Genomic DNA, 26,350 nt, shown 5'->3' with positions numbered 1-26,350 from the left:
GATGAAGCCACTATATAAATTGAGGGAATATTGCACTATGTTATGTTTAATAGTTGACTATTATTTTGGAAAATCAGACTGCTAATGGCAATGCCACTGGATTTTGTTCACTAATACAGCATACATGTAGGTGCCCGCATTTGCTGGTGTGGCAGTCAGGATGATCTAGTGTACATGCTATCTGACTATACAATTACGTCTTCTATGGAATATGTTTAAAATTGCACTTATGTTTTTCCCTTTATTTTGTGTTAAGTGTGTGTGGAATTTTTCTGATTTTCATTTCAGAATAATAAAGTGAAAGTTAAGTAATATTTGTTATAAATGGGAGTGGGTCTGATAAAATTGAGAACCCATTGGACTAGATAACTGAATTATGATGATCGCTTACATCTATATAATACATTTCAGTTCTAGAGTACTTTTACCTAAATTTTCTTATCTAAACTTCTGTCAATGCAAGGACGGTTTGCCTGAGAACAAGAAGGTTCTGCTGTCATACACAAGGCCATATAACTAATAATTGTTAGGATCCAGACTTGAATCTTTGTCTCCTGATTTCAGTTTCAGGAAAGCAGAGTAATACAGAATGAATTAACACCAACAATATTCTGAGTCTGGTTTACATTGCTTTTGTTAAGAGTTGAAGGCAATGCTTCAAACACTATAAAATTTTAATATAAGTTTTATTGTATCTTAAATATATTGTTTCTGGACATTTTGGGGAAGAGAATCCCTACCAGGGAGAAATATATCTGATGCATAAGGGATGTTTGGCTTATGAAATTGCTGTGTTATTAGATCTAGTGAGGGAAAATTGGGATGAAGGTTACTTCGTCATTACAGGGAATAGGGACTATGTTAAGAGCTAAATGAGGAGAAATGGTGGGAATTGATAGAGTGGTTATATGAAGCAAGAAGATTTAAGAGACTACATGGATTCTTTGAGGCTTTGCATTTATAATTCATTTAAACCTAATCATGAAGTTAGTGTGACTTTCCCTGAAGTAATTTGAATGGGGATTTATTGAAAAAAATATGTCTACATCAAGCTAGTTGTGAATTTTTGTCCTGACTATAATTTGAATAAAAAATAATTTAAAACTCTTTAAATAACTTAAAAATGCCTTTTTTTTTTTTTACAAAAAAATATATACAATACTCTTTCCAAACTATTTCAGTAAAAGCTGGAATTTGAAAATATAGTGGAAATCTGTTTTAAAATGCTGGTTGGTAAAGGATAGGACTATGATGCAGTAATTCTAGACTACCTTTGTTAAAAAGGCTTTGCTTTATGCCTAGTTTTATTTTTTAGGGCTTGGTACATCATAGTAACCCTTGTAATATTTAGCATTCATAATCATATTCTGCTGTAATTGTCATTATTGTCTTGTTATAGTCCTATAGTTGCATGTTTCCATTTATAGAAAAATTTAGTTTCACTAACTAGCTTATTGGTTATTCATCAGAAATGTTAAAGTAATTATGACCTCCACTTTGCAAGCTTTTTCTTTCTATTTCCCAAATTGTTGGGGAGGTGGAAGCAAAGAGGTCCACATGAAAATGCCAGTGCATGCTTCTTCCTCTTCTTGTCATTGATAACAATTCTTGATATAGAGGCATTTATATTTTATGAAGTGATTGAAAGTTTAAAAGAAAGGTTTAGATAAATAATGAGCTAGGAGAATGTTTGAAAAAACTTAAAATATTTGAGACTCTTATCCCCCTGCCTGAGCTTCACCCTCAATACGGAATATTCAACAGAATCATCCTTTAGTTTTACCTAAAATGCACCCTCCCCCCTTTTTAAGACTGTATAATAATATTCATTAGCTATTCTTTTCTTTTTCATAAATGGAATGGGTTGTGTTGATATCTGTATAAATCAAAGCTCATTTGTTTGACATTGTAAAATGGAAATTATCTGGAATACATCTTTAATAGAAATTAATTCCCAAAAACAATAGCAGAGGGAAGCGGAGTGGTGATAGTCTGTCTACCATATGGGAGGTCCAGGATTCAAACCCAGGGCCTCCTGACCCGTGTGGTAAGCTGGCCCACACACAGTGCTGCGTGTACAAGGAATGCTGTGCCATGCAGGGTGTGGAGGAGCCCCATGCGCAAGGTATACGCCCCGCATTGAGCCGCTCCTCATGGCAAAAGCTCAGCCCGCCCAGGAGTGGCGCCACACAGATGGAGAGCTGATGCATCAAGTTGATGCAACAAAAGGAGACACAGTTTCCTGGTGCCTCCAAGAATGCAAGAGGACACAGAAGAACACAGAGCAAATGGACACAGAGAGCAGACACGGGGAGCAGGGTGTGAGAAATAAATAAAATAAAATCTTTAAAAAAATGAAAAACAATAGCAGATACCAAAAAATTTATTTTTGATATGAGGTTCTGAATTTTACTTTCTTTTAGAAAAATTATTTATAATTGTTTAGTGCCAAGATCTGTGCAGCTGTGCAAGAGACAAACGATCTGCAGGCTGAAAGGAAAACACACAAAGAAATTAGATTTTTGTTCGTTTTCCTAGAAGGAGAAGTGAGGACCCAAATCCAACCCCAACCAGAACCAACCAACCCAAACCCAGACCACACACACATACATTCATGCATATCCACAGAATATTTGAAAATTATTATAGAAAAGAATAAACCCATACTTTTTAAAATTACAATAGCCTTTTATAAAGTTTCTATAATTATGATGAAACTATAGAGAAGAAAATATAAAAAATAGCAAGGTGCAACAGTGACTACAATGCCACCAAATCTAAGTGTTTATCAGTAATTAAGTGCATTTATTTGACACCCATAGTTCCATCTTGTGGCTAAAGACTAGAAAAGACCTTTTAGTTTAAGTTTGTTTTTTGTGTTTTTTTTTTTTTTATTGCAGATTGTCAACCTGAAAGCTTAAAAGAGAAAGTCTTCTTTTGTCAAAGAACTAATAAGGTCCAAAATAAAGTAGACAGATTATGTGTACTGTCCAGTGCTGACACTGATTTGTTTAAAATCTTTTCAGTTATTTCATTAACTCCTTAAGATGTGCGACAGAGGTCTTTATTTTGTAGCAAAAAAAAAAAAAAATCAAGATAAATTTTATGTGATCTTAATGCTGGCTTACCATATTGCTAGTAAAGAAAGCATGACAACCTATTTATTGCATCAGATAAATATATTTCCCATTAAACTTAAATTCTACACCAGTTTAGAATATTTGGTAATTTGAGTAGTCTGAGTTCTAGTTTTATTCTTGCACAACTCTTGAAGAAAGTACTGAAATAAATTTTCCATAAAACTGTACACGTAAGACAAGTTTTACCTAAGAGAATACATTATTTTTTAAACATTTCTGTATTTTAAAAGCATCAATTTACTTATCAGTAATTGAAATGATGAGATTTTGACACATTGTTTTAATTTACTTTTGAAGTAAGTCTTCTGAGGAACTCTCCCAGGAGAATTTGATGGCTCATTTTGCATGTTTGTATTTGTTTGAGCTAAAAACTTTGCATTGAAAAACATTTTAATTCATATTTTTCACCAAAGTATGCTATCCTCTTCATCCAATTAGTAAAAGGTAGTGAGGCTATCTCATTTGGGGCAAGCCTTCTTTTATTATTTCTGTTACTCTCTAAAGATAGCCAGCTGTTTTCAGAATACTATATCCCTCAGATGTTTAACTTCTTTAAGAGTGCATTCTGAGTCCTGTGTGGCTGGTATTTCACTCTGCTCGTGTGCTAGGATGTATGAATTTTACCCAAGATTCACTGAACCTCCTCTCTAGATAGCTTTTTCCTGAGGAACCGTACTTCTTTATAATGTACAGATTGGGCTCTCTGCTTTACCTGTGTTTTGGGTTTGTGCAAGATGATAGTTTACATGAGGCTTTTATATTGGTGAGAGATCTTATGACCTCCTCCTGCTTTTTAAAAAGCTTTCAGTGGTTGTCTTTGCTTAGGAAAGGTCTAAATTTCTTAATCTGTTGTCTTTGCTTAGGAAAGGTCTAAATTTCTTAATCTTCAGATCTGTCTTTCCTGCCTCATCTTTTACCTAATACTTAGAAATTTCATGGAATGCTTTCTTTCCTTGGAATTTGCCATACTGTTTCATGGGTCTTCATCTTTTTTGTTTATTCTTGCTCTTCCCTCCACCTGGAATACTCCCATCTGTTTGTTTTTTTCTTTTTTTGTAGGAGGAACTCTTAGATCCCAGACTTGATTAAATCTCCTGCAAGGTTTCCTGTGTGTGCTCTGAGTATATTTACTTTATACTGAAATTTCCTAAGTTTCTATCACCTCAGTTGGAATGAAGGCTTTAAGATGTGACGTATGTTTTGATCAGTTAAACTATTTAAATTTTAAAGACCTGGCATAATATACCCAGTTTTCTTTCAAAATAAATGTGAAATATTGTCTATGTCATCTTCAGACCTTGTTTAGGACTTTTGCCCTTATAAACTCATTTCTGTTCTACTTGTTTTCCTTCCTTAGGATATTCTTTTAAGCAATAGTTTAGTGCCCTCTAGGGGTAGACTACGGCTGCAAAATAGTACACATCTTAAAAACACTGTAAAATTCTGGGAGAATTGTGTGAAAATAAAGTGGTGCTTTGCCTTTATTATGTAATTCAAGTTATATAATTTAATCCCAGGTGCTTTTACTTGGCTCATCATTTCCTCTAGCACTGTTTATCCAGACATTTTTTTGTCCCACAGGGAGAAGATATCCAAAAAGAAAAGAAGGAATGTTTAATAAAACATTTTTTATTTGAAGGTGGAAGGTAAAGTCTGCTGGCAGTTAGAATAGTCATCCGTGAAGGGAAGTTACTAGGCCTATGGCTTATGACTCAGACTTAGGATAAAATAGAAAGCTTTTGTCTGCATCTCTATCAACTTAACTATTTAACTGCCCTTTTCCTGTTTACCTTTCCTTTCCCCTAATTTTTTTCATTTGATCAGATATTTCTCTAGAGCTACATTTTCCCTCTTAATTCATTTGCCACCACTATCCCATAATATTAATTTTTAGGGCATTTTCTTTTACCCTATTTGTTTGTGGTGAGGAAAATGAGCCAGTAATTATAAAACACTTAATACAGGGGCAATAACATAATAACTCAATGTATTTTTGTTTATTATTGTTAATAATAATAATGACATTTGATTTTCATAGAATGATGAAGATGATGGTATCTTACATTTGCAATGATGTTTTCTAATAAGTTGTTTTCACATACAGTATTTCCTTCAAAATAATCACCTGAGACAAGCAGAGCAGGCAGTATACTAACCAATATCTCAGGATTTTTTCAATCATTGCAGAAATGAAGTTGGTTATTTCTGAATATTCTTCTAAAACTTTTAAGATAATTAAGCCACAGGGCTTAAGAATAGCTTTCCATTTTATATATTTTCTTTCTAGTTGATAGGTAGTAGATCTTCAAAAACAATAATAGTTTATTTTCAGATTATAGAACTTTTGTTCTCTAGTTTGAACTAGAGGCCATCTGCTCATAAACCTTCATTTTGCAGATAGGAAACTGAGGCCTAGAAAGTTTAAGCAGCTGGTACAAGGTCATGAGGACAGTAACAGAAGCAGGACTAAAAATACAGGGTTCTTAATTCTTTCCCACTTAACATGTTTTCTCTTTTCCTCACTCGGTTTTGTGTAGAATATCATTATTTTTTCTTCTCTAAGCATGTCTGATTTAATTTGTTTATTGTTGCAAAGTAGAGTGGTGAAAATAATACCTGGTTTTGGGAAGTTTCCCCAATCTAGAGGATTTAGTCCATTCTGGAAGACAAGTTGTGAAATGACTGTTCTATGAAATGTGTTCAGAATCACAAGCCATCTTTAATCATTGTGGGGTGAGAAATGCATAGGAAGTGGATGATGGACCAGAGGAGCAGGGAATTCTCATCACTGCGTTAGCTGCTGCCGTGGGATGCCCCCTTCTCATCTGGTGCTTGTGTTCCACTGTCTCTACTGTGTGCCAATGATGTCAGATCTCTACAATAAAGTCTTTTAGTTTGAGAGGTTAAGCATCTAACTAAGGACTTGGAGCTGTGTACAATTGTTAATCTAAATGTGGTCTCTTAGTGTTCCTGTTCAGGCACTCAGGGTTAGACTGCTGACTGGGTTACACTAGAGATACACAGAGAAGTACATAGACTTAGATGCATTAATGTTGGGGAAATACACGAGGTTGGCTTTTCTCCCTTGTTTTAAAGTAGGCCTTATCCTTAAAAATTCAACCTCATGACTTGGAATGGGGCAGTGTGAATATTTATAGTGCTCTAATATTAATATGTAAGTAGAACTTTGTAGTATTAGTACTCCTATTCACTGTGTGCTTATCTGCACGCATTTGTGTCATACATGTATTAGTAGATGTATTCCTGAAAAGGTCCTTGAAAATTGGTTCAACTTTGAAATAGAATTGAGTAGTTGAGGAGTGTGTCATTTAATGCTATCCCAAGGTAAATATGCTAATGAAATGGACAATTCCCTTTTAACGTATTTGGATATTTTTAGATTTTCTAAATAAGGATTGCCTAAAATTTATTAGGACATGCTTTTTTTTTTTTTTTTAAGAGAAATGAAGTATTTTTAAATTTTATTTTACTGTGGCATAATTATCTTGGGGATTAGGAAATAAGTAAAATATCAGTTTGTGAAGATGGGCACATGATTAAAAGTGACTTGGGAAGCGGATTTGGCTCAACTGATAGAGCATCTGCTTACCATATGGGAGGTCCAGGGTTCAAACCCAGGACCTCCTGACCCGTGTAGTGAGCTGGCCCACACACAGTGCTGATGCACGCAAGGAGTGCTGTGGCACATGGGGGTGTCCCCCATGTAGGGTGTCCCCTGCATAGGGGAGCCCCATGCGCAAGGAGTGTGCCCCCTCAAGGAGAGCTGCCCTGTGTGATAAAAGCGCAGCCTGCCCAGGAGTCGTACTGCACACACAGAGAGCTCACAAAGCAAGATGATGCAACAAAAAGAGAAACAGATTCCCGGTGCCACTGAAAAGAAAGCAAGTGGACACAGAAGAAAACACAGCAAATGGACACAGAGAGCAGACAGTGGTGGGGGGGGCGGGGATAAAAAAATAAATCTTTAAAAAAAAAAAAAAGGACTTGACTTGTGTTCAGTTTTGCCATTTTATAAGTACTGTTGACATTAATAGTTACTTAGTGGTAGAGCCATTGATCCTATGTTTAATCATTTCTTTACTTGTGGTTGATGATGCAGATATGGATATTTGAGTATTTAAAGGTTCTTGTGATTCAGGCAAAAAGTAATAAAAACACTGGATGTAGCAGTTGGTGAATTTAATATGATACTCCTAAGGGAACTTTTTCATCGTCAATCAAAAATATTTTCTAATAGTAATAAAGGAGATTGCAAAACATGCATTTGGTCAACCATGATGATAAAGGTTAAGGGAATTTAAACTTCTTTTTTGGAATGAAAGAGATGCCATCAGAGGTTTTAGACCTTTTTTTGCCTGTCATATACTTTTAATCATATTTTAGATCTTTTTATTACTTTGTGTTATATTAACTTGCGGTTTGGAAGTGCTGAGGAGTTTGGCTCATATGGATAAAACCTTCATAGTTTACTGCAAAGGCTCGCAGGTATACTAGGTTTGTGCCACATGTGAAGTAGGTGGGATTCTGGTCCCTGCCCGTTTCTAGATGCCTTCTTTGGCTCCTTTTATGGGAGCCATGCCAACATCACCAAATCACCAAAAGGCGAGAAATGGAAATATGTCAATTCCTTGTGGAATAGCTATCTTATTAGCCTCTTTGCCATTTGTTTGTCTAGCACAAACCTTGCTCTGGGCCTGGTAGTTTACAGAATGAAGTTTAATTTTTTGGACATAACTGTTTGGCAGACTGAGCAAAGCTTTTGGGGAGGTTTTAGAGGGTTAAGTGCTAAAATCAGAGGCTTAAGTCAGGCTTCTAAAAAGGGGGAAACTATTAGAGGTCGCATGTTAATTTTATGCTAGTGTTATGTGGGTTTGAAAACTCCCCACCACAAGATTAAGTCATAAAGAGGAAGATTTTGACAGAAGCCTTCTAACACATGATATCTATAGATTTAAAAAATATATTTTTTTGAGGAAGGAGCTGGGGATTGAACCCGGGACCTTGTATGTGGGAAGCTGGCACTCAACCACTGAGCCACATTGCCTTCACTAGTTGGTTTTTTCTTTTGTTTGCTTGTTATTTATTTATTTTTTTTTTAGGAGGCACTGGAAACCAAACCTGGGACCTCCCATGTGAGAAGCAGGCACTCAACTGCTTGAGCCACATGCAGTCCTCTATAGATTTAAAAAAAATTTTATTTTGAAATAATTACAGACTCACAGGGAGTTGCAAGAATAGCACAGAGACTCATGTGCCCTTCACCCAGCTTGCATCTATGGATTTTTAAGATGTGGAGTGTGTGCCTTAAGCATCCTTGACCCTGGTGTGGGCTAGCAAGTAAAAACCTGACCTTCAGGTTAAGGTGGCTTTGGTTGTTGGGATCAAGAATCATCGATAAGATCAGGGCATTGCCTGTATTTAAAAAGTGTAATCCCATACAGTTGTCTAGTTTTACATTTACTCTAGTGTGTTAAAATGCAGTAATTCTACTTTTTAAAAAATTAATTATTCGCCTGAAATTTACTTTTAGGGTTTTCACTAATGAGACTAGTTAAGCGTGTTTAAGATGATCCAGGGTTCTAGGACCATAGGATTTAAATTGCTTTTCTCTGTGCAGGTTCGAAAGCACGTGAATGACCTCTATGAAGACTTAAGGGATGGACACAATTTGATTTCTCTTTTAGAGGTTCTTTCAGGAGATACCTTGGTAAGTTTTCAGTTTCTTATTTTGAAGACCATGTTGTCCTTTACTCATATGACCAGTATGTTTTCAGCACAGGTTGTTCAGATTTTTGCAGAATTCATCCTCTGATCTGTGATTATGCCTGGGAAAAAAAAAAAAAAAGAGTGCTGGTTAGATTCCTAAGCATTTTAAGACTTCAAATTATGTGAATTTGAGCAATTGAAGCACTTTGATTACCTCACTTATATAATCAGTTATGTAATTAAAATACTATTTTTGTTCTTGCTTCTTTTTTACTTTGGTTTTTGCTTAGCAGAAGTTGGATGCATAATATAACCCCATATTAAAAGACTGACAAATAGCAAGGAAATAAGCATCGCTTTCTGAAAAGTGGTCTAACCCATCCTTCAAGTGTCATTTCCTTTTTTGTGAACATTACCTTCCTTCTTGGTTACCTGTTCTCCATTATGTTCTGTTCATGCTCTTTTTTTCGTTTCTGGTCTGTCTTGTGTCTTTGCTGTCCTATCTTCTGTCTGTTATATTCATTAGCCAAGGGAGCGAGATTTTTTGAAGACCTTACGATTGGTGAGTGCAACAGAAGCATGCGAATATGAGCAGCATGAGGATGTGGAGGATGAGGATAAGGGGGTAGGTGTCGGCCCCCATAACTCGACTAACCTAGCCATTCCAGTGCGGTGAGCGCTAACGTGAGGGAAGTAACCCCCGGGTTCAGACTCCTTTTTAGAAGAGTACAGAAAGGGCCCAAACCCACAGTGAGGTGAATGTGTGTGTACTGAAAAATTGAACAAAGAAAATATTTTCTCTTTACGTTTATCTCAAGACCTGAAATAATAAAATTTTTTATACATTACTGTGTACGACATGGTAATTGAACATATTTGATAAAAATTGCCTTAATGGCAGCTTAGCTAAAAAATTTTATATAAATTTTATGTAAATATGGAAATCTTATTGCTAGATTGCCAGTTATTATGCATATTTATTCCACTCCTGGAATTGATATTTTGAACACAGCAACCGAATATTGCTTTTTTGGGAAGGGACTTAATGGAAATTCTTGTAAGCATATAATTTCTGCTTTGAATCATATCAGTTTGGCCATAGATAATTTGATGGACATTCTTTACAAATATGTCTAATGGTATTTAGAAGGAGGGAAAATTTTAAAATCCCGTGTCCACAGAGCTGTTTAATCTCCATAACGCATAGTTTACTTTAACCCACCTTTGCAAGACAGATGTTCTTTTACCATCTACAGCCCTCGTGCCCCTGACTTAATTGGAAATTGTGCTTTTCTTTGATTCAGTGGGTGAATTTATCGGCATCATAGTTCTACCTGTTACACAGAACTTATTTTTCCCTTCTGTGGTCTGCTGTCTATTTTATTATGGTGCCTTTGGCTTCAGCAACCAATTAATATTTGAGAAACTAAGCTGTCAGTTTTCTTTTTTTTCCCTTTGGAAGATTTTATGTGGTAAATTTCAGCTCCATTCTTTGTATTTTTGTTAAGCATTTCCTCAGCTCTGTTTCCTTATGTTATCCTTCTGCTAACTTGTAACGTTTCTTAAAAGAAACGGCATCAAGGAAAAGAATTATGGTTTGTCAGTTTTCCTGAGACTGGGAAAATAATCGTGTCCGTCCCTAAGTTGAGTAAAACTATTACAGAATCTTTTCTGATTATTATAGAGTTCAACTGCTTTTGTGGGGGGGGAAAAAAAAACGAAAATAAAGAGGAAATATATTATATGGTTTTAATTGCTTTTCTCTCTTCCTCTATCATGGCTAAGTAAATCTCCTCTTGTCTTTTCCTTCTTGGTGATTTTTAGACTAACTGCATGCTACTTTACTTCATTTTAAATAACATACCATACATATAATTATAAAACCTTCCTGCTATTAATTAATGTTTACTGAGAAAGTAAAATAGCTGATGGTATTTAATTCTTTTTGTGCATCCATAGCTAAATTACTAGTTTGTAATTGTACTATTAGTGAATATGAAAAGGGACAATATTTACAGTATTTTCTCTTTTCCATTTATTTAAATATAAAATTTGGAATAAAGTAAATGTGTAAATAAGGCATGTATGGAAAAATCCCTAGTAGTTTAAATTCAGTCCCAGAAAATATAAAGAAATTAAAAAGTTTCTTTTAAATATTTTATGGGTTTACCTAAACAGTGAATACTGTTTTCACATATTTAGATGAAAGAAAGTATATTTTTTAGCATAGTTAATGGTGTCAGAAACAATATTATTTTTTAACCCTTCATTTTTCTATTCTTAGCCCAGAGAAAAAGGTCGGATGCGTTTTCACAGACTGCAGAATGTACAAATTGCACTTGACTATTTGAAAAGACGCCAGGTATGATGTTTCTCAAAGACTGTAATAACACACTATTTGATTAAGTAAATCTACATAGAAATAAGTCTGGGAATGAAAAGATTAACTTTGACTTTGAATTATAATCATTAAGCTTATGCTTTTGTGAGACAAATATTTAAAAATATTTTAAAACATTTCTCCAAAGAAAAGGAAGATAATAGCAGGTGTTTGCCTAAAGAACTGTAAATGGCTACATTTTCATCTAAGTGCTGCTGATTTTCCCTTGGTTTAAATTGGAATGCATTTGCCTAGGATGTTAATGACATTTTAGTAGCAACGGAATGGTAAGAATGCCTATGAAAAGTTGTTAGTAGTGGGAAAGCAGTACTTTATTTTTTATACTCAGTATTTTAAAACAGTTTATTTTTTTTATTTTTATTTTTAGAGGGGTACAAGAGGGATTTTGATTAATGGTTTTGAGGCTAGAAAAAGTCCAAAATTAAGGCATGAGGAACATGATGCTTTCTTCCCCAAAATCTATAGCATTTTGGCTGCTGACAGTTCTTGGGGTTCCTTGGCTTGTATCTCTCACATGGTGATGTGCTCTCCTTCCTGGATTCTCTTTATAGACCTCCAGTAATTGGGATTAAAACCCAATTTTATTCAGTTGGGCCACACCTTAATACAAAGTAACATTTTTCAAGAGTTCCTATTTACAAGGGGTTTACACCAATAGATTAAAACCTGAATTCAGTTTGCCATACCATGTAAGGTACTGATGCTGAGCAAAAGCAGGTTCTTGCCTCATACGCTTCATAATGACCAATTCCTGAGCCAATGGGATTTCAGAGAGAGAAAGAGTTTTATTGTCAGCATGTAGAAAGGATGTCAGAGGCCTAATGGCCTAAAATCCGCTTCCCTGAGTTTTGAGGAGTTGTTTTTATGGATTCAAACAGGGGAAGGTGGAGTGGTCAACACCCTACTGATGTGGCCCAAACAAGCCCTAATATAATTTAATCACACCCAGGTACAGACCAGTTTACGAACATAACCTAATACCTATTTTTGTAATTCATAACTATATCAAACTGTTACACACAGTAACAATTTTGCTTTAAAAGTCTGTGTAACCATACAAAAAGTTTAGAAAGAAATATATATCATCTTTTGTTATTGGATTTGGGGAAGGTGTACTGGATATTTTTTTTCTTTATATGTGTGTGTGTGTGTGTATATATATATATATATTTTTTTTTTTTTATATTTATTTATTTCTACCCCCCTCCCCAGTTGTTGCCTCTCTGTGCCCATGCACTGTGTGTTCTTCTGTGACCGCTTCTATCCTTATCAGCGGCACCAGGAATCTGTGTTTCTTTTTGTTGTGTAATCTTGCTGTGTCAGCTCTCCGTGTGTGCGGCGCCATCCTTGGGCAGGCTGCACTTTGTTTTGCACTGGGTGGCTCTCGTTATGGGGCGCACTCCTTGCGTGTGGGGCTCCTCTACACAGGGGACACCCCTGTGTGGCAGGGCACTCCTTGCGTGCATCAGCACTGCGCATGGGCCAGCTCCACATGGGTCAAGGAGGCCCGGGGTTTGAACCGCGGACCTCCCATGTGGTAGATGGACACCCTGTCCATTGGGCCAAGTCCGCTTCCCTCTATTTTTCTTTATCTTCACATTTTTCTGCATTGAATGTAATCAAACAAAAAGTTGTTTTAAAATTTAAAAATGGACATTTAAAGCCAGCTCTTGAGAGCAGTTTCTGGTAATGAAACAAGATTAGAGACTACCAATAATACTATGTGAGTGACATCTTCATTTTATTAAAAGAGGATTGCTAATGACTATACCATCAGAGCTTGTGTTTGCAATAGCTTCCTCAGAAACACTGGATGTTAATACTGAGTTAGTCTAAAACTTAAACTACTTAATAGACTATACACACATTATAGTGTGTCAGGTATTTTTAAAATTAATATTTAGCTCTTTGTTTCTACTACTTTTATGAGTTGAATTAATTTACATGAATTTGTGATTTTTAAAAAAATATATAAATTAGAGGCTTGCTTTTCTTCTCTGTTTATTGCTAATTTTTTTGTTGTTCTTAGAAGTTTTCTATTAATATCACCAGGAGATCCTAATTTTTCCTTCAGATTTATTACTGTACTTTTCACTGTGGTTTATTACAGAGTACTTTAGTGTTGAATCTTTTGTCTGTTTAGAAACTCTATAAAGTCAATGTGCTTCTATGAACTTGTCTTCAAAGTAATAAGCTGCCAGTTGTCAACAATAAATAAACCAGTGACTCTCCTGTTTTTAATATTGCGTTATTTGGGTTACATGTGATTATGGAAAAAAATGATATCTTCAAGGTTTATTATATTGTTACCTGTATCAGAACTTTACTCCTGATTAATATTCATTTGTAAAAAAACATTTTATTTATCCACTCATCTGTTGATGAACACTTGGGTTACTTCTGTCTTTTGGCAATCATGACTAATGCCATTATGAACATTGATGGTGAAATACCTGTTTGGGTCCCTGCTTTCAATTCTTTGGGTATATGCTTGGAAGTAGAATTGCCAGGTCAAATGGAAATTCTATTCTTTACTTTCTGTGGAACTGATAAACTGTCTTCTACAGCAGCTATATTATTTTACATTCCCACCAAAAAGAAATGAGCGTTCCTATTTCTCCACATTCTTTCCAACACTTTTTATTTTCTGGTTTTTTTTTTTTTTAATAGTAGCCATTTTAATATATGTAAAATGGTATTTCATTGTAGTTTTGATTTGCATTTCCCTAATGCCTAATGATGTTGAACATCTTTTCATGTGCTTATTGGCTATTTCTATATCTTTGGAGAAATGTCTGTTTCCCTATATTTTAATTGGCTTGTTTGTCTATTTGTTGTTGAATGGTAGGATTTCTTTATATATTCTGGACTTTAAACCCTTATTGGATATGTGGTTTCCAAATATTTTCTCCTATTCTGTAGGTTGTTCTTTTACTTTCATGATAAAGTCCTTTGATACACAGAAGTTTTAAATTTTGTTGATATCTCATTTATCTAGTTTTTCTTTTGTTGCTCCTGCTTTTGGTATAAAGTCTAAGGAACCATTGCCTAACCCAAGATCTGAATATGATTACCTATGTTTTCTTCTAGGGGTTTTGGGTCTTTCATCCATTTTGAGTTAATTTTTGTGTATAGTTTGAGGCAGGGTCTACCGTCAGTCTTTTGCATATAGTTATCCAGTTTTCCCAGCACCATCTTTTGAAGCGACTATTGTCGCTATTGAGTGGACTTGGTACCCTTGTGAAAAATCATTTGGCCATTAATCTGAGGGCTTTTTTCCTGAGCTTTCGATTTGATTTCATTTTCCTATATGTCTGTCCTTGTACCGGCATCATGCTGTTTTGATTACTGTGGCTTTATAATGAGTTTTAAAATCAGGAAATGTGAGTCCTCCAACTTCGTTCCTCTTTTTCAAGATGGTTTTGTCTATTCAAGGCCCCTTACCCTTCAGTATAAATTGATGATTGGATTTTCCATTTTTACAAAAAGCGCTGTTGGAATTTTTATTGTGATTGTGTTGACTCTGTAAATCACTTTGGGTAGAACTGACATCTTAACCATATTTGGTCTTGCAATCCCTGATGATGGAATGTCCTTCCATTTATGTAGGTCTTTGATTTTTTTAGCAATGTTTTGCAGTTCTGTGTATAAGTTCTTCACATCCTAGGTTACATTTATTCCTAGATACTTGATTCTTTTAGTTGCTATTTTAAATGGATTTTTTCCCTTGATTTCCTCTTCAGATTGTTCATTACCAGTGTATAAGAACGCTACTGATTTTTGCATATTGATCTTATAAAAAGTTACTAGTTTGCTGAATTCATTAGCACTAGTAGCTTCATTGTGGATATTTCAGGATTTTCTGTAAATAGCATCCTGTCATCTGCAAATAGGGAAAGTTTTACTTCTTCCTTTTCAATTTTCGATGCTTTTATTTTTGTTTCTTTCCTACTTGCTCTGGCTAGAATTTGCAGTAAAATGTTAAATAATAGTGGTGACTGTGAATGTCTTTGTCTTGTTCTTGATCTTGATGGTGAAAGGCTGAAAACTTTCTCTTTGATTATGATATTAGCTGTGTGTTTTTTATACATGCCTTTTATCATGTTGAGGAAGTTTCCTTCAGTTCCTAGTTTTCTAAGTGTTTTTATCGAGAAGGTGTACTGGGTTTTGTCAGATTCCTTTGTGTCTTAATTGAGATGATTCTGTGTTTTTTTCACTTCATTCTATTAATGCAGTCTATTACATTAATTGATTTTCTTATGGTGAACCACCCCTGCCTACCTAGAATAAATCCCACTTGATTATGGTATAGAATTCTCTGCATGTGCTCTTCAATTCAGTTTGGTAATATTTTGTTGAGGATTTTTGCATCTATATTCATAAGGCGTATTGGTCTGTAATTTTCTTTTCTTGTGGTATATTTATCTAGCTTTGGTATTAGGGTGATATTAGCCTCATAAAATGGGTTAGGAAGTGTTTCTCGTCCATATTTTAGGAGGGTTTGAGCAGGGTTGGTGTGAATTTTTCTTGGAATGTTTGGTAAGATTCACCAGGGAAGCCATCTTATCTTGAACTTTTCTTTGTTGGGAAGCTTTTGATTACTGATTAAATCTTTTTACCTAGTATTGACGTCTTTTGAGATCATCTGTTCTTTGAGTCATTGTAGGTACTTTGTGTGTTTCTAGGAATTTGTAATTCATCTCATTTATTGGCATACAGTTGTTCATAGTATTCTTTTATAATTCTATTTATTTCTGTGGAATTTTAGTAATAGTCTCCCTTTTATTATTTTAGTTATTTGTGTCCTCTTTTTTCTTCGTTAGTCTAGCTAAAAGTTTGTTGATTTTATTGATGTTTTCAAAGAACCAACCATTGGTTTCATTGATTCTTTCCATTATTTTTTATTTCATTTATTTCTGCTCTCATCTTTGTTTTTTCCTCCCTTCTGCTCACTTCTCTAGATACTGCAGTTATATGGCAAGGTCTTTGATTTGAAATATTTCTTCTTTTTCAAAATGAGCATTTAGAGCTATAAATTCTCTCCTCAACACTGCCTTTTCTGTATCCTGTAATTTTGGTTTGTTGGGTTTTCATTTTCATTTGCCTCAAGATATTGGGATTTCTTTTTGACCCATTGGTTGTTTAAGAGTTTGTTGTTTAATTTCCACACTTTTGTGAATTTTCCAATTTCTCTCTGCTTTGATTTATAGATTCATTTCATTGTGTTTTGAGAAAATACGTTGTATGATTTCAGTGTTTTTAAAATTTATTGAGACATGTTTTTTGACCTAACATGTGGTTGTCCTAGAGAATGATCCATGTACGCTAGAGAAGAATGTGTATTCTGTTATTGTTGAATGAAGTGTTGTATATATGTCTGTTAGGTCTAGTTGATTGTAGTGTTGTTCAAGTCTATTTCCATATTGATCTTTTGTCTAGATGTTCTACCTGTCATTGAAAGTGGTGTATCAGTCTCCTATCATATGTGTGGAACTATCTATTTCTCCCTTCAAGTCTATCAATGTTTTCTTCATATATTTTGGGACTCTGATCTAAGATGCATATATATTTATAATGGTCATGTCTTCTTTTTGGATTGACCTCTTTTTCAATATATAATGATCTTCTTTATCGCTCAACAGTTTTTGACTTAAAGTCTATTTTATCTGATATTAGTATAGCTATGCAAGCTCTCTTTAGGCTCCTGTTTACATGGTAATTTTTTTTTATCCCCTCACTTTCATCCTACTTGTGTCTTTGAATTTAAGGTGAGTCTTTTGTAAACAGCCATAGAGTTGGGTCTTGCTTTTGTATCTATTCTGTCAATCTCTGCCTTTTGACTGGAGAGTTTAATCCATTTACTTTGAAAGTAACTACTGATAATGCAGGACTTTTTTTGGTCATTGTGCTATTTGGTCTTTGGAAGTCTTATACCTTTTGTCCCTCAATTCCTCCATTAATTCCTACTTGCATATTTATTTGTACCATTTTGAGTTCCTTCTCAAAATGGTAAATATTTTTCATATATTTCCTTTGTTGTTACCATGGACTTAAATGTAACATTCTAAATCTATAGCAATCATGTTTGTTTTGATACCAACTTCACTTCAATAGCACACACAAACACTGTTCTAATACCCCTCCATCTTCCCACCTATTTGTTGTATTTGTTAAAATTATAATTTCATACCTTGTATGTCCAAAACTCTAGATTTATCATGTCATTTTAAGCCCTTCTTGCATTTTAGAACTTGTGAGAAATAACAAGTGGAACTGTATGCCAAAAAATACATTACAATATAATATTCTTGGTATTTATAATTGCACAAATGTTTACCTTTACCGATGGACTTTATTTCTTTAGACTACTTTGATCTACTGTTCAGGTTCTTTTCTTCCAGTCTGAAGAAATCCCAGTTGCATTACTTGTAGGGCAGGCCTACTGATGATGAACTTCCTTAGCATTTATTTGGCAGTGTTTTAATCTTTCCCTCATTTTTAAAAGAAAGTCTTGCCAGATATAAAATTCTTGATTTATAATTGTTTTCTTTCAGTACTTCTTGACTCCATGTTTTCTGATGAGATAGCAGCACTTAATCTTATTGGGACTCCTTTGTACGTGAAACATTGCTTTTCTGTTTCAGCTTTCAGAATTCCCTCCTTGTCCTTGCCTTTCAATTGTTTAACAACTACGTATCTGGGCATGATCTTCTTTGAATTTGTCTTGTTTGGGATTTGTTGGGCTTCTTGAATGTGCGTGTTCATATTTTTGTTAAATTTGCAAAATTTTCTGCTGTTATTTCTTAGAATATTCTCTCTGCCCCTTTTTCTCTCTTTTCTCCTTCTGGGACTCCCATAATGTATATATTGGTACACTTGATGGTGACCCATTGGTTTCTTAGGCTCTGTTTTCTTTTATCTCCGCCTGAGTACTTTCAATGGTGGTGTGTTCAGGTTCACTGAATATTTATAATGCCAGCTCTATTCTGCTTTTGAAACACCCCAGGGAATTTTTCATTTCCGTGGTTGTCAGTATTTATGTTTGTTTCTTTTAAAAAATTTCTTTGTTTTGAAACTCTTTTATTGTTCATTCATAACTTTACTGATATCCTTTAGTTCTTTCTCTGTGTTTTCCTTTCCTTGAGCATTTGAGGATACTTTTTTTAAAAAGACCTGTGTCTATTAAAAAGTTTATGTCCAGGGTCTGGTATTCTTTGTTGATGGCTTCTGAATTTTTTTCTTGTTCTGTTGGATGGACCATTGTTTCCTGTTTCTTTGTTTGTCTTGTAATCTTTTGTTTCACACTGTACATTTTAATATTTTAATATATTAACTCTAGGATTTTGTTTCTGAGTTGTCTGTCTCTTCTAAGTTTGAATCCAGTTAATTATATGACTGATATTTCCCTAAGTGCATAGAGCTAACAAAAATAAACCAATGAAAAAATCACCTTTCAGAGTCCTTGTAAAGAGGTTCTGCATTGGCTGGTGCTCTCCTTTAGAGTTTAGCACCCCTATTAGGAAGATCAGTATAATGTGAAAGTGAAGTACAGGATCATCTTTGACTTTTCTGAGACTGAGTGTTGTCCCGGGCTGGTGCTTGCTCAGGACCTCAGGAATTCCCCCATTTCTAGGAATCTGAATGTCCCCTCTACGCTCTATGAAATAGACTTTCCTCCCTTCTGGGTACTCTTGTGTATGTCTTAAAACCCATAATCCTTTGCCCCAGGCCACTGTGACTTACTTTGTTTCTTACACTGCTTTAACTGTCTGCATGCTTCTCCTTCCAGAGAAAGTCTGGGAGGGTGAGCCAGAGAGGAGTTTCTTGGTTCATTCTTTCAGGCAGGCACCTGCTAGATTGACACTGATATATAGGCACCCAGTATATGCTTAGGGATTACTACATTCCTTCTTGAACAGGGCCAGGGACCCACAGTGGCAGTGCGGGCTGATTCCACCCCAAGCTGATTGGGGCTGGGCAGAGACCAAAAATCTAGGAGCTTTTCCTACTGGTTTTAAAGTTGCATTTTCTTGATTTGGTACTCATCCAGTTAATGCAATCCTTTAACTGGTTTCTTTTTTTTTCCTTAAAGATTTATGTATTTCGCCCCCCGCCCCCCCCCCCCTTGTCTGTTCTCTTCTGTGTCTATGTGTTGCTTCTTGTTTCTTTGTTCCCTTTTGTTATTGTCAGCTGCACAGGAATCTGTGTCTCTTTTTGTTGAGTCATCTTGACTCAGCTCTCCGTGTGGATGGCGCCATTCTTAGGCAGGCTGCACTTTCTTTGGTGCTGGGTGGCTCTCCTTATGGGGTGCACTCCTTGCGCGTGGGGCTCCCCTATGCGGGGGACACCCCTGCGTGGCAGGGCACTCCTTGTGCGCATCAGCACTGCACATGGGCCACCTCCACACGGGTCAAGGAGGCCCGGGGTTTGAACCATGGACTTCCCATGTGGTAGACGGACGCCCTAACTGCTGGGCCAAGTCCGCTTCCCCTTTAACTGGTTTCTTGACCTTTCAAGATGATGGCTCTGCCAGTTTATGCTAGTTGCATTGCTTGATGTTCAAAGATTCTTTGGCGCAACTGTACTCTGGAGTCTTGTGCTTATGGTAACCTTGGTTGGGCCTAGTGTAAGCATTTCTAAAAATTAGTAGTGGTGAAGCAGTATTTTATTTTTTAAAAGTAGCTACCAATAGGCAGCTCATGAGTGGTCACAAAAGAAACATTTCTGCCAACAGAATCCAGTTAGTTTGAAGTTTGGGGAAAAAATCATGGAAAAAGAATGTACACTATATTGGTTGGATATAATCTTGATTTGGTAGCAGTGTATGTAATAGTGGCATAAAAGCTAAAGTACTGTTTTTTTTTAATTAGTAGAAAAAAGAAGAAAAATAAATGCAGGAGTATTAAAAATTACCAGAAATTAGTGAGAAATCACAAATGGCATCAGTTTTGCTTTTTAATGTAACTGTAAAAAAGAGAAAGAGGGAAAGACAGAGAGAAAACAGTAACTTTTATTATTCCTTCATTTGGTTATAAACATTAAAGTGCTTTTTTGTTGTTACATACTATGAAATCTTCAGTGCTTAAATATTTTCAATGGTATTGGTGTTTGCCTTATTATCCTTCATTCTAGTGGAAGTTTCCATAAGGATTAATGGTTAATGTAGATCTTTGTGTCTGAAGTGTTTATTGCAGTGTTTTGTTCAGGAAGTAAAATCTTAGATATCATCATTACATTTATTTTCCTGAATTCACAATATAACAGTTGATAAGGTTTAAGTCTAAGTATTATTTTAATAACTGATCTGTCTGTCAAATGTCCAGGGACTCATTATTTATTTATCTATGGTAACTATGGTAAGTGTACAGGAAAATAATGCTAGTCTCATTTTTAATAGTTTTTTTTAAGTTGGCAGTAAACCAGTATTTTGATGATTGCTAGTATTTAAATCATTCATTTTTTTTCTGTGTATAATTTAGAATAGGTTTTATATAGGTCTAAAGATAGTTTGTGTGCTGATTTTAAAAACACTTTATCTCTTTTTCACATATAAAACAGGTGAAATTAGTGAATATTAGAAATGATGACATAACAGATGGGAATCCCAAATTGACTTTGGGATTAATATGGACAATAATTTTGCACTTTCAGGTAAGCCCACTTTTTCTTAATTGCCTTTTTTTAAGCCTCTCTCTGCTTGTTTTCAGGGGATTCATATGAAGAATGAATTATTTATTCATGTACAGTGTAAGAAAAATAATTTTCAGGCTTGCTTTCTTAAACACTGTTTTTAAATTTTTCCTTTCAAATAACCTGCTGCTTATGAATCTGGCAGCCCATTTCCTGTACTCTGTTAGCTTAAGTGTAGTTTCAAATAGTGCTTGTAATCTTAGAGTTGGAAGACAAAGATTTCTTTTTATTGAATGCAAACACATTTCTTTAGTTCTTTGGGCAGTATCTACATGTTTTAAATACATAAAGATTTTGTGATTCCATCCTTATTTAGAATTGTTTTTATTTATTTTATAGTTTCTCAACCATAGAGAGTATTTTCTTATTTAATAGACACTAGATGGCAGTAGAATAAGATTGGCTTATGATTATATGCTCTAAATCTAGATTTGAGGAGAGTCTATTCAAATTTATTAACTATGATTTTTATATAATACACTGTGCCACTTGAAGGCTGATTTTTATTTTTAAGATGAGTTCATGCTAACCGTGGACCTTGCTTTAGTTTGTTAACCATCTTTCTACTCATGTAGTGTCCTGTATGCAGCACAGAGCCTGTAGCACAGGAGGGTACTCACTGTGCTTTACTCTCTGGTTACTGTGCACCTGGCCTTACTTGAAGGAGGAGGAGAGGTAGTCTGCCAGCTCAGAACAGAACTCAGTTTTTAAACCAAATCTTGAGAAGAGTAAGGCTTTGTTTTCTCTCTCTTCTGGCTGGTTTATATGGCTTATAAGTTAATGGTGAAAAATAATATACTTGGGGCTCATTTTGGAACAGGATATATCTGACTGGAATGCAGGGCTACAGGAAATAGAGTCTAGATAAATTCCCAGGATCTAAATAAGTGGCTAAGCACAATTTAAAACTGTAGGAAATTGGAGGAGGACCCAGGTAAGCAAAGGAAAGATATCAGCCAGGCTGCTAAGCAGCTACTAATCGGTGTACATTCCGCTGCACTGTTGATGTTGGGAATATCAAGTAACAGGAAATGGGAACTGGATCCCAAAAGGACTAACTTAGGAGACCTAGGATACTAAACACTAAACCAAGGTGAGATTTGGTCACGGAGTGCACAGATAGACTTTGTTACCAGAATTGTGTAAAGTCTAATAGAATTGGTCAAAAGGCTGAATTGACATGGAGTTCCTCAGCAGCCTTCTTAGAAATCCTTTAGTTAGCCCTAAGTGGAGCACAGAATTTATAATAGCATAGAAACTGCAAGAACCCCAGATGGGAAGGTCAGAGGCCCATTGGAGCGGGGACCTCATCATATCATATTACTGACAGAACTATGAGGCAGACTGTGTCTGCATTTTGAATCCTAGACTAAGAATCACTTTGGGTCAATGGGAAGCCCTCAGCTTTTGGAGGGAGCCAGAGTTAAGTTTCATTCTTGACTCCTCTGTTAGCATTGGGTAAGTCACGTAACTACTCTGAGCTTGAAAAAGAATCTTTTAGGAAACTGAATCTATCAACTCTCTGTAAAGTAGATTGAAATGTGTAAATTCCATAGTTGGGGGAGACACTAAGAAGCTGAGGTGATGACCTCAGAGTGGAGTGATAAAAGACAGAACAAAGGCTGGGATGAAAAATGGAATCCAAGAGATGACATTTTGAAGAAAGAAAGGAAGGGGCTTGACAACAGAAGATAGAAAAATGAAGGCAAAGCATTAAAGATAAAAATTAAAGAACACTAAACTTTCTAGCCTGTGGGATCAAAGGAACAGTGGACTACAGAGAAAGGGGATGATGGTAAGGGGACAACTAATGACCTTCTGTATTTGGGTTTTGAAGGAATGGTGGAATGTCCTTGCATCTGACTGCTGAACAGTGGAGATATATTAGCACAGCAGAGCTGAGAAGATAAAGGCATAGATAATAAATTTGGGAGTTGTCAGAAGTTATCAGTATACTAGTGACCATTGAATCTGTTAGAGAGAAAGCCTCCTCAGACCTTCAAGAGAAGTGCAAATGTGGAGAAAAGCAGAGAGCCAAGGAAAGAATGCTGTAGAAGGCCCATGCATGATTAGAGATGCAGGAGGAAGAAGATCCAGCTGAGGGAAATAGAAAAGAACAGCTGGATAGGTTGAAGAAGTAACAGGAAAATGTAACATTAAGGAAACCAAGGCAAGAGAATTTCAAGTAGAAAGAAATGGGTGATCAGCAGTATGAAATGCCACTTGAGAACATGGGAAAATTAAGACCAAGTACAGGCTAATAGTTTTGTTAAAAGAAGGAAGGCATTGGAGATTCTGGAGAAAGTCTACTGGGAGCAGAAACTAATCACATCCCAAAATGTGATTAAACAGTTGAGAATTAGTAGCAGCATTTTTAGACCCTTAGTTTGAGGAAATTTAAAGCAATAAGTCAGTAGAGTAAGTGACAGGATTAAATTAGATATACCTTTGTTTTGTTCATATGTTTGTGTGTAGAAGGAAGTTTTGTAGAGGAGAGGCGAAGGATGTTGGATAGAGAGTAGGTGATTACAGATGCTTTTATGTGGTAGAACGGGGTAAAATATAATGTACCTGGGAAGGACAGCCATTAGAGAAAAAGAGAGGTGATGCCTCTCCTGAAACTTTTTCTGGGTTTTACTTTAAGAAACAGAAGTCATGAAGGTATAGCCTTATACCATTTTTCATTACAGTGAGGAATTAGATATTAAGAATGACCTTTGGGGTTCATGTGCCTTTGGAGTAGAGAGGATGACCAATCACAGAAGTATCAAAGAAGTTTTGATTCTGGTATGATCCTATGACATAACATTACAGAATCCAGTGTATTTTAGAACCTGAATTACAATGAGTTATGATTGTTAAATGATCACCAGTATTTAAAAATTGCATCAAGATTTATTTAAAATGAATACAGGGAGCAGATGTGGCTCACGTGGTTGAGCACCAAGCACCTGGCCCCACATGGAAGGTCCCGGGTTTGGTTCCCAGTACCTCCTGAAAAAAACAGAAAACCCAAGCAGAACAAATGAAAAAAACAACTCAGGGAAGGCAGTGTGACTCAGTGTAGGGTGCCAGCATCCCACATGTGAGTTCCAGGTTCAATCCCTGGCCCCTAGTACCTCTAAAAAAAAAAAAAAAAAAAGAAATTCAGTTATGGGTTGGTAAAATGGAAATGTTCCTTCTTAGTGCTACAATAACTTAATATTAGAACTATTTTTCTGATTTTGCCAAGATGTAAGGCTATTTATAACTGTGTTAATCATCCTCACCCAGGGTGATTGGGCTTTTTTTCTCTGTACTTTGCATAAATAAAGGAAAGTATTTCCCAAAGACCAATTTATTATCTATCTATCATCTATTTATTTAATACTTGTTTTTAAACATCACAAGCTAAATCTATTATCCAGCCAGGCTGTCTGAAGGCAAGCATTGTCATCACAGGAATCCTATATCATTAGCTCCCACATGCTAGATCCAGAGATAGAGATATTAAGGTAAAGAAGTACGTTGTGTTATCTATTACGGGAAATGCTCATAAAACTAACTATAATCTAGGGTGATGGGTCTATTAACAATATAAAGAAAAATAGAAATGTAGAGGATAGAAAGTTGTGGTAGGATCAGCAGGGTATTACAGAATAAGGGAAAGTTTCACAGGTATTAGAGGTAGGTCTTGCAAAATGAATGCCACCTGCTGTGCAGAGACTAAACTTGGGTGATTTCTGGGAGAGGGAGCAGTGTGCCTGTACATAGAAATCTATAGTTGCTGAATTTGGCTGAAGTAGAGGCCCAGGCAGGTGTTTGCCTCTCTATCATGATAGTACAGATATCAGCCAGTATACTTTTAAATTAACTCAGGACATTGACAATCACTTTAAAAGCAAAAAAATAAAAAAACCCAAGAATTTACTTTTGCCAGCTTGTCCTCTAGGATACTCAGCTTCTTGTAATTGGAGAATGTTTAGTTTCCTTTTTAAACAATTAAGGGAAATCTCACAATGCAAAATATGTTACTGAGAAACATCAGCATCATCATTACTAATTTGATTATTTATTGAATATTCTTAATTAATAAAGTCAGTTCAGTCCATTCATCATGCTAAAGACTACCTAAGAGAAAAGCAATCATCAGTTTTTAATTGGTCATATGTTTTCTGCTTACGTGTAAGTTCCATTTCGTGCCATACTAATTTCCTTTTTACTCTATATCTATGACTCAGTGTAAGAAGTATGCACACCTTAGATAATAAAGTTCCATACTAATTTATTATTTTTACAGCAAGGCCCTAGTAAAATTGAATAATATTTAACCAGGGTACAATTATAAAAGTTAAATATAAAAGTTAACTGCCTTAATTCATGTATAAGAATGCTCAGGTGCTTCATTTGGCTGAGTGTTACTTGCTTTAAATAATAAAATTCATCTATTTGCACATATGAAAATCCTATAATTTTATAAATTATTATCTCAGCCATTTTTTAGATAGTAGAGAAGGTTTGGAATTTTATTAGAAAATATTATACACTATTTTAAAAGATCAATTTTAGAAACAATATTATTAGAGGATTTTAAGCATTTAGCATTCATTATTATCTCTTTAGCTATTGACGCATCCTTTTTTTTTTTGGCTGCTGTTTTGATTTTACAGAAATTTCTGAGCTTTTTGGTTTTGGAGATACTGAAATTAGTGTTTCTTAAGGAAAAAAGTATATAGGAGAGATTCTCTGCAATTAAATTTGAAAGTCACTTTGAAACTAAATTTGAAAGGCACTTTGCTGAATCTCTCCTGACTGGTATTTGCTTTCTGTTTGCTCTCAGATTTGTTGAACCACTGGTAGTTTCAAAGGTTAATGCAAACTTTGGTAGTGTTTAACTTTGAAAGTTAAAGTGAGGGTCAGAATCTTCTCATACTGTAAAGCTAAGGCTTGTCTTGAAAGCGCATCGGCATTGTGTTTTGACAGTGAGCAGTAATGTTTGTCTAAGAGGATTGGTGGCCAGAGCAAAGCCATGGTGTCTAATGAGACACAGGGGCCTGGCTGGGCAAGATGCCATGGCATTTCTTGCGTGTGCATTTCTCATAAGCAAAATGGCCTCATACTGAAGAGGGTGATCATGAAATCTGTGAGGAATTAGAATTCAGAGTGGAATTTTCTGAATTACTGGAGAAGATTTAAGTAAGCGGTGGATATTGAAATGAGTGAATCTGTGGAACTGTGATTTCCTGCTAATCAAATGGGGAATGTCTGTGGATGTGTACGAGCTGAGAAAGAAGAACAATATTTAGATCCTGCCAAAACTCCTTTGAGCCCTGAAAAACATTCTCCTGGAAGAAAATATTTCAGAAGAAAGCCGATCAAGCAAATTGTAGGTGACCCAGAGTCGGAGCCAAAC

At 35.5% G+C, this 26,350-nt stretch overlaps 1 protein-coding gene across 9 annotated transcripts in view; it reads left to right on the top strand.

The window, feature by feature from the left end:
- LOC101417339 (dystonin) overlaps positions 1 to 26,350 on the top strand; it is a 486,360-nt gene that overhangs the window by 241,079 nt on the left and 218,931 nt on the right. For all 9 annotated transcript variants that reach the window (XM_004465347.5, XM_071218526.1, XM_058306906.2 and 6 more), the window contains 3 exons: positions 8,779 to 8,868; positions 11,152 to 11,229; positions 20,827 to 20,919. In XM_004465347.5, the coding sequence (XP_004465404.1) occupies positions 8,779 to 8,868; positions 11,152 to 11,229; positions 20,827 to 20,919 (261 nt within the window). The remainder of the gene's footprint in view (positions 1 to 8,778; positions 8,869 to 11,151; positions 11,230 to 20,826; positions 20,920 to 26,350) is intronic.

This window comes from Dasypus novemcinctus, chromosome 11 (assembly GCF_030445035.2).
Source record: "Dasypus novemcinctus isolate mDasNov1 chromosome 11, mDasNov1.1.hap2, whole genome shotgun sequence".
Classification (NCBI taxonomy): domain Eukaryota; kingdom Metazoa; phylum Chordata; class Mammalia; order Cingulata; family Dasypodidae; genus Dasypus; species Dasypus novemcinctus.
This window is presented reverse-complemented; position numbering and strand designations above follow the sequence as displayed.